The sequence below is a fragment of the Myzus persicae genome, unplaced genomic scaffold (genome assembly GCF_001856785.1).
Source record: "Myzus persicae strain clone G006 unplaced genomic scaffold, MPER_G0061.0, whole genome shotgun sequence".
Taxonomy (NCBI): domain Eukaryota; kingdom Metazoa; phylum Arthropoda; class Insecta; order Hemiptera; family Aphididae; genus Myzus; species Myzus persicae.
The window spans coordinates 570,851-579,026 of NW_019101674.1; the positions used below are offsets into that span (position 1 = coordinate 570,851).

At 28.0% G+C, this 8,176-nt stretch overlaps 2 protein-coding genes across 5 annotated transcripts; one reads left to right on the top strand and one right to left on the bottom strand.

Moving 5' to 3' along the window:
* Window positions 1–3,166: 3,166 nt before the first annotated feature.
* Window positions 3,167–5,991, bottom strand: LOC111030067 (RNA-binding protein 41-like). 4 transcript variants are annotated; one of them, XR_002604061.1, is made up of 8 exons: window positions 5,825–5,991; window positions 5,591–5,757; window positions 5,289–5,456; window positions 4,957–5,218; window positions 4,485–4,793; window positions 4,264–4,414; window positions 3,893–4,050; window positions 3,167–3,521 (listed from the first exon to the last, which is right to left on the bottom strand). XR_002604061.1 is itself a non-coding variant. In XM_022309388.1 (7 exons), exons 2-7 carry the CDS (start codon window positions 5,743–5,745, stop codon window positions 3,962–3,964), a joined length of 1,134 nt encoding a protein of 377 aa, XP_022165080.1. In that variant the 5' UTR covers window positions 5,746–5,757; window positions 5,825–5,991; the 3' UTR covers window positions 3,538–3,961. The 4 variants fall into 4 exon arrangements, 3 of the variants coding, with proteins under 3 accessions (XP_022165080.1, XP_022165082.1, XP_022165081.1); XM_022309388.1 differs by lacking the exon at window positions 3,167–3,521 and having other exon boundaries at window positions 3,538–4,050; XM_022309390.1 differs by lacking the exon at window positions 3,167–3,521 and having other exon boundaries at window positions 3,538–4,050; window positions 5,921–5,974.
* A 181-nt stretch (window positions 5,992–6,172) lies between these two features.
* On the top strand, window positions 6,173–8,176 carry LOC111030060 (39S ribosomal protein L44, mitochondrial). Its single transcript, XM_022309376.1, has 6 exons — window positions 6,173–6,344; window positions 6,781–6,892; window positions 6,986–7,243; window positions 7,312–7,396; window positions 7,475–7,784; window positions 7,867–8,176. The coding sequence occupies exons 1-6, from the start codon at window positions 6,290–6,292 to the stop codon at window positions 8,091–8,093; spliced, it is 1,047 nt and encodes a 348-aa protein (XP_022165068.1). The 5' UTR covers window positions 6,173–6,289; the 3' UTR covers window positions 8,094–8,176.

The following is an 8,176-nucleotide window of genomic DNA, read 5'->3' on the forward strand; positions in this document are numbered from 1 at the left end:
TCGCGCGTATACATCATAATACGTGTATGATACCTACCTACATATTATATTCTTATATACGCATAATATTCTGTAAGCGGTATTTAGGTGTCCTATAATAGGATTCGTTCTAAATAATCATATTTTTATGTATTTTGAAGCATAACGTATATTTTTTTTCACGACGTGCCACTATTTATTTATTTTATTTTATTTGTATACATTTTAGGCCAATCGGCAGTTAACAAAGCTACTTATATGTATAATCAATAACAATTAAACAACAGAAACATAATACAATAATAAGAAAAACGCACAAATGATTTAAGTGGCCAGAGAATGGAGCTAAAACAACTAGGACAAATTTCGATTATTTGGAGCATTTTGGGTAGTGAATGATTGTAACCATAGACAGTAGAGTGGTGTGGGACATACAACTGGATTAGATTTCGTATTCCAAAGGTAGGGACTTAGAATACAATTTAAGCAAGTAAATTATAGGAGCTTCGAAGGTACCATTTAGAAGGGAAGTTAAAAAGTATTCATCATCTGTATCTAAACTTGGAATTCTTAAATAATATGTATAACATTATACTTAAATTTTAAAGACCACATTTTTAAGCTCTTTTGTACTGTAAAGTATTTAGAGGATAATTTTTTTTGAAAACCTCGATCTATCAGAATTATATTTCAAACGATTAAGTTGGAGTTATTTAATTTTTCGTACTAAGGATAATTATAGGACCACGATAATGGGCTATAAATAAATAGGTTAGAAATGGTAATTTGAAAATCATAATAGCTAATATTAATCAATAATTTTAGTTTTTAAAAATGGTACTGATATAATAAACACTAAAACTATTATTACCCCAATTCTATATATTTTTTAAAGAATTGTTAAGGACTATTATTCTTATTGTAAACAATTTAATGACTGCCAAACAACTTGTTAGTATTCTGAACTAGGTACATTAAAAATTCCCATGATTTCATATTTACACAACAAATGAAGGCTCGAATTTGAAAAACAGCAGTTTGTATCACCACAGAACACTCTTCTAGTAGTGTATAAAATCTCAAGAATTTGAAAATGCGGTCTCTCATTATTATAACAAATTGTAATTTAAATAAAATTATTTTTCTAAAAATGTTAGTAGATAACGTATAAACTAAGAAATTTCACTGCAATGAACCATGTTTCTACCTCATCCTAAACAGAATGTTGAAAATGTTTTATCGGAATCGGACCAGAGCCGAATTTGTTCCGGGAAAATGTTTCAAACTTTATACTGAAAACGTTGCACGGGTGATAAAGAATACACATTTACGATATTTGTTTTGATCGTGATGATGACCCCGTCACATTATAGATAGGCAACATATTGTACACTTCTGTCGGTTAGAAGTTTAAAAGTTAGAATACCTGCAGAGCGGCGTAAGACACGTAAATACGTAATAAACGTTAAAACTTATGAATGAATTTGAATTTTTTTTAGGCCACTATCCAACTATCAAATTTCCGGATGACAAAAGTTTCTTTCAACATGTCCCCAAATTTCGGGGTTTTCAACGCTTTGTGCTGATTTCTGGTTCCGACAACCACTTTGGGAGAACCTTATTGATCACGGTGTTTTCCGAACAAAAAGTCGCATTAAAAGATGATTTTACTCTAATACATTAATATCAAATGAGGGATACTAGTTACCGGGAAATTGGCAGCAACGCTGTCACAGATGCTCTCCGAGATCTAAGGCCGCCTTATATAGCCCCTATCGTACGGGGGAAGAAAATTAATTAAATTATTTCTAAATGTCCATCAGAAGTTTAGATGTATTTTTAGAATTATCATTCAAACTCTAGATAAATAAAAACATATAGTGAACTATCGTGAAAATATTGCATGTAACTTAGGCAGAGCCCTACTTAGGAATTTTAGGACTCTGGGCCAAATTTTAGGCAAGCTTTTCTAACCTAAATAATAAATTCAGTTTTGTTGACTCATAGTATATACTATATTGTTTTGTTATATTCAATTTATTTTTAAGATAATAAATAAAACGTATATGACTGTATTACAGTAATATATGGGGGGGGGGCTAATTATGTCGGGACCCGGAGCTGTAGTCCACCCCACCACAAGAAGTAGTACACTGCATTTATAGGTATGATCTATTTTAAAATTTAAATAATATACAATTTTAATTTGGACCTTAAGTGTCAGTATTGCACTGATCGGACATCGGTCAATTGTCAAATAATTCTTATCGATAAAATGGCTGTAACAATCAAGGGAACATCAGGGAAATATTTGTCGATTGACCGATGACAAACCAGCGTCGTAGTTTATGTGGCCAGAACGGATTTCAGATTTATTGTGGATATTTTAACTGGTACAAATACTATAAACGACAATACGGAACACTGGCAAACAGCCTAAACATTTCTTATCAAAATAAAAGATAAATAAATACTATTTTCCTCTCAAATTATTACAGCAGCAGTTGCTTGTTTTACTACTTAAGGGACATGCAAGTGACCTGTTTTATGTTCAAAAACATGACTCACAGGAAAAATTCTTACGCCTCGTAGAGTGATCCGATTTCTATCGTTTTTTTTTTTTGAAAGACACGACCACTTATGCATTGGATTTAGATTTCCCAAATTCTATTTCTAAACCATATGTGTAGTTCGATTTTTAATATGACCAATTTTTTCAAGTGTTTGTTATTTTCATGAAGTACGCCTGGTTTAAGCAATAAAATTAAAAATATAAGTCCAATGCGCAGTAGAAAATTATCCCTTTCAAACGAAACACATAGTAATCAATGATTCGTATACGTTTGGCCTGTAGAGCGTGTTCTGAGAAAAAAATAGCGCTTTTTATTTTTGGTTGTTGAAATGGGAGATGGGAGCGCTTTTACCGCATGAGTAGTTAGTCCAGTATACCCGCATATAAACACACTCATACTAATCATTAACCATCATTGATGACTAACACAAATGCCACAACTGGTCGGCCACCGGGTCCACAAAATTTGAATATTTGTCATAGTATTTGAGTAAAAGCTATGAAATAGTAATTTTTGACAAATTTAACAATTCATGTTCACAAAAAAAAAAATATATTAATTAAAATTAGTAAAAAATTAATTTGATAAGTATATAATTTACTGTGAATTGTAACTAGCACTTTGGGTACTAGAAATTTGTGAAAATAATTCTCAAAACACAAAACATTATTATTTAAGGATGAATTACAAAAAAATTAGAAATCAACAAAGAAATGTTTTTGCTTCTAATATGGTCGACGAGACATAAACTTGTTCAAGTCTAACCACCATCATACGATTGTGCATATAAATATTCTTTCCAATTAATGTTATACTGTTGCATTATTTTTTGAAACACATCAAAAATCCCTTTACCTGAACTATCATCGTCAGTTTCCAAAGCAATTAATCTTTCTTTGATTTTTCCCATATAGACATACCTTAACACAAATACTACTTGTTCCGAGCTCGACAAATCAGTAGTAGTGTCTATAATTATACAAAAAAATTGTGATTACTTAACTTCTCCCAATATTATTGAACAAACATACTCTTTCATAATATCTAACAATTTGTTTTGGCTTACATTTAATAGATAAATTAAATTGTTATTTACATATTATTTTAATTGTTATAGAATATAGATTGAGTCCAACAATAGGACAATTCTAGGATTCGCTCACACCATCTTAATAGCCTATTGTGCACAGTGCACACTTTTTAAGAATACCTCTGACATATTAAGTGTTTTAACATTTTCTAAAATGTGTACAATTTTAATGATTCAATACATTTAAAAAAAATAATAACATAAGCATAGTTTTCTTAAATTATTGTTATTTGTTACTATTTACACTTACATGTTTTCAAATGAACTAGAACTTGCAAATGTAAATATACTTTAATCAAACTTAAATTATCAACAATAATCATTTATTCCCAAATTGAATAATTAATGGCTTCTCTTCAAGTATAAGGCCAAGATTTTCTTCTAATGCTTTTTCTGCCACTTCAATTTCTAAATATTTTTAGTAAATTAAAAGTTTGTTTTTATTTTAAGCACAATGGTGTATAAAAATAAATATTTTTTATTTCAATAGAACTATTATACTATGTTCCATATTCTACAATCTAAATTTTAAACTCCATGATTATAAAATTACACCTTCTGCTTTAATTTATAGTTACACATAAACTTATAGAAGTAAATATTTATGAAAATAATAATTACTTTCAAATTCAATAAAAGCTTGTCCCTTCATTTTTCCCTTTTTCATATATCTATAAACTATGTCAGAATTTTGCAATGCTTTGTATTTACCAAATACAGATATCAAATGTTTTTCACAAACACTTTTGGCAATATTTTTCACATACAATACCTAAATATAAAAATAATAAACTTAAACACATCTACTTTTATTAATTCTAAAAAAATATTTTAATATTTACTTTTGATGGGATTCCTTTTTGATAATTTTTAAAATGAGGTAAAGTTTTCAATTGATCTTCATTCATTTTAGTATAATCATTTATTGGAACTGGGGTACCACTAGCAACAAAACGCTGACCATTAATAGAGCTTGATAAATCATTCATTTTATTTTTTTCATTTATCATTTCTATTACACCAATGCACTGCTCGGTACGCTTAGATGCTTCGCATGTATATAATTTTAAACCAGAGTTTGCTGTACAATCTTCTTTTAAATCCCAAAGAGATTTAGGCCTAGTATAATTTTTTATTGGCTTTTCAGATATCTAAATTTAAAATATAATATTAATACAAAAAAAAAGTATTAATTGTAATTTTATTGATATTATTAATTGCATTATATTATAATATATTATAACACGAGTATAAATGGTAACACAGCTAAAACATAGGATCTTAATCTAGTTTTAAATATCAAAATAAAATCACCTCAATTGGTTTTATATAAGATTGAAGTAATTGTCTTCGTTTCCGTCTAATCATTTTTGAAGTTTTAAGTGGCGAAGCTTTGAGATGAGAAAATTGTTCATCGTGTATTTGAACAAGATGATTGATTGGATGATCAATATGATGTACATTTTGTTTAAGAGTTTCATTTGCTTCACATGATAATGCAAATGCTAAAAGTTTAGTTTCAGTACTATTAGGTTTGACACATAATGCTAATTCCCGTTCATGACGACTCAAACAACTAAAAACAAGTAACAATAAGATAAGAAATAGCTTTAAGATTAAAATGTTGTAAAAATAATTCTTATTACTCTGAAACTTTTAAAGAAGGTTTTTGGTCAGAATTATAATTTAATTGATTGGAAGATGCTTCATTGACTTTTGTACAAAAATCTGGCAGTGTAATTTCTCCTTTGGTAATTTCAGTAATGGAAATGTACTCATGGCTGGTTATAAAATTACGCTCTTGACTTAAGTGCCTAAAAATTAAAATAATTTATTTTAGTACCTAATTTTTATTTTACAAAATTGTTTTCTGTTATTTGTTATCATTAGGAAAAACAAAAATTAAATATTTGTAATTTATTATTAAAATGTATAAAATAAATATTACTTTTCTAGAGTTAAATGTTTATCAGTTTGTTTTGAAGATAATTTTTTTATCAACAAATCGCCTTCAGATTCAATATGACTTTCAAGACGTTCAAAATCAGTTAGATTCAAGTATTTGGTAGAATGTTTTGCTCTGTTTTTTTTTGCTGCATCCATATTGGTTTTTAACTAAAATAAATATAGTAATATAAATTAACCAAAGAAATTATATTGCTTAGGTAATTTAGGTAGGTACCTATGACAAATAAATAATTTTTTTTTTAGGTATCATAAATACTAAAATAAATAAAATTATAAAAGCACAGCTAATTTATATCATACTCACACTTACAGTAAAACATGTAACAGTAAAAAAATGTCTAAAATAATAAAATTACTAAAATTCAAAATAAATAATATTTATTTGGTGTTCCTGATAAGTGATAAGTGATAAGTGATAAACCAGCAAAATATAGAAAAGAATGATAGATAGTAGTTAGATAATTGTTGTGGGTATACCATGGTTAATGAAGAAAAAAAATTCAAAGAGATTATTATATTATTCTTTGAAATCTGATAGCGAAATTACATGTCTTATCAATTTTTAAAACCTAATAAAATTAGAAAAAAATAATGTGCGATTTTAAATTTTAATTAAGCTTAAAAATGAATGTTTTTTTTTAATATCAAATAGATAGTTACGGTATAGTATCTTACAAATATGCTGACTCTACGTACAGCTAACCGTGTTCTGAAAGTTTTGAAAACCACCCAAAGTAAGTTCATTTAATATTAATTAATAAAATATTGGTATCCATTTTTAAATTTTGAATGTCGCTAAAATATTCAATGGACATGTCATATTTCGATCATTTTTAAAGGAATTTTTTCTTTTGTAATACTATGTTGTTTAATTTAGACATCTCTTCACGGTGACTTTGATCTACGATAGTATAGGTAAAAATTATAATAATTATCATGTATAAAATCTATTTGAACTCCAGTATTCCATAGTACTATATTAGGCCAGTCACTTTGTCTGTAACTTAATTCATTTTTGTCTTTCTTTTTCACATGATTTAATATTTTGTGATTCTATTTTTTAAAATTACAATCATTAATTTGTGTTTCTATATTTTAACATGTTGTAACTTGCAATACCTAAAAGTTTCTTTTACCTTCAGTAAAATTAATATTTTTTTTATTGACTAGAATGCGAACAATCATTTCATAGATGGTTAGGTCCAACATTGAGAGAATTGAAACGCAGGAAAGATAGTCAAGGCCCTGAAAAACCAGTTCATCGTAAAACATTCCTTGAATGGTGAGAATAAATATTTTGATTATTGACTTTTATAATAATTATTATTATAAGTATAGAGAATTGATAGTATTTATTTGTATTTGCTTTATCTAGGAATTATGATACTGAAATCTATGCATTCGGTAAGCGTTTAGGGGAAGAGTTCAATAATAATTTGCTGCAACAAGCATTAACTGAACGTTCATATATTATTCGTGAAGAAGAAAGACAAAAGAATGTTGGTATAGAGCAGCCTACTTTAAATTTATCTGATAATAAAGAATTAGTGTCCAAGGGTTCAGATTTTATCGATGACGTAGTTAAACGTTATTTGCGTACAGTTTTACCTAGATTACCAGAAGAAGGAATCATGTATGTATATTCTAAAAGTCTAAAAAGTATTGGTAGAAGACTATTTAATTGTTTCTTTGTTATTTCAGAGGAATTCACAAGTATTTAACAAGTATTGAAACACTGTCTCATGTTTCATTCCATATTGGTGCATCTGAATTGATTCTTTGTGCTGTTAGTATAAAATATGAATACCAATGTTAAGACATTATTATTTTAAATATATAATTGGTTATTATGTTATATGTGTAGGAATTTCCAGTGGAAAAACTTACTTTATCTAATGTACTGAAATCAATAACAGCTGCGTTGATGGAAAGTTCTGGTGATAGTCGAGCCGCATTATTTGTGCGTGATTTTATTATAACACAAATCGCTGATAAGGACTTGCATCAGTTTTGGGAACCTGAAGAACCTATTAAACTGTTATCAGAAATCTTAGCTAGAGATGGTATTCAGTCTCCTGAACCTAGACTTATTGGATGCTCTGGCAAGAATACAATATTAGCATGCTTTAGAGTAGGTTTATATACTCCAGATAATAAAAAAATGATTGGACTTGGTAAGTTAGCTTTTTTCTTTGAAAATTATGAATTAGACTATTCACAAATTATTTGTGTTCATTAATTTTTTCTTGGAAATAGGTTTTGGAGAAACAGTAGATATTGCTCATGAAATGGCAGCAAGAGATAGTTTACGACAATTATTTGGCACTCCGGATAACCTTTTACTTCCATTTAATCTTAAATTGGATCAGTTGTGTGCAAGTTCTGTTACAAATTTATTTGTAAATGAATGGTCACAAAAAACGCTACCAGCTCATCCATCACATTTTGAACTTCGTCAGGTCAAAGAAATATGTAATAATTAAATGTATTAACATCAAGTTAGAGTTTATAATTAAATTTGTAATATAAGTTCCATGAAAAAATAAATAAATTTTTAAAAATGTAA

Coding starts and splice junctions, on each gene's coding strand:
- LOC111030067 (XM_022309388.1), bottom strand. CDS start 5,745: ATGGATGCAGCAAAAAAAAACAGAGCAAAACATTCTACCAAATACTTG. Junction 5,457..5,590: donor AAACATTTAACTCTAGAAAA/GTAATATTTATT, acceptor TTTAATTTTTAG/GCACTTAAGTCAAGAGCGTA. Junction 4,415..4,484: donor AAAAAGGAATCCCATCAAAA/GTAAATATTAAA, acceptor TTTTATATTTAG/GTATTGTATGTGAAAAATAT.
- LOC111030060 (XM_022309376.1), top strand. CDS start 6,290: ATGCTGACTCTACGTACAGCTAACCGTGTTCTGAAAGTTTTGAAAACC. Junction 6,893..6,985: donor CGTAAAACATTCCTTGAATG/GTGAGAATAAAT, acceptor TGCTTTATCTAG/GAATTATGATACTGAAATCT. Junction 7,785..7,866: donor TAAAAAAATGATTGGACTTG/GTAAGTTAGCTT, acceptor TCTTGGAAATAG/GTTTTGGAGAAACAGTAGAT.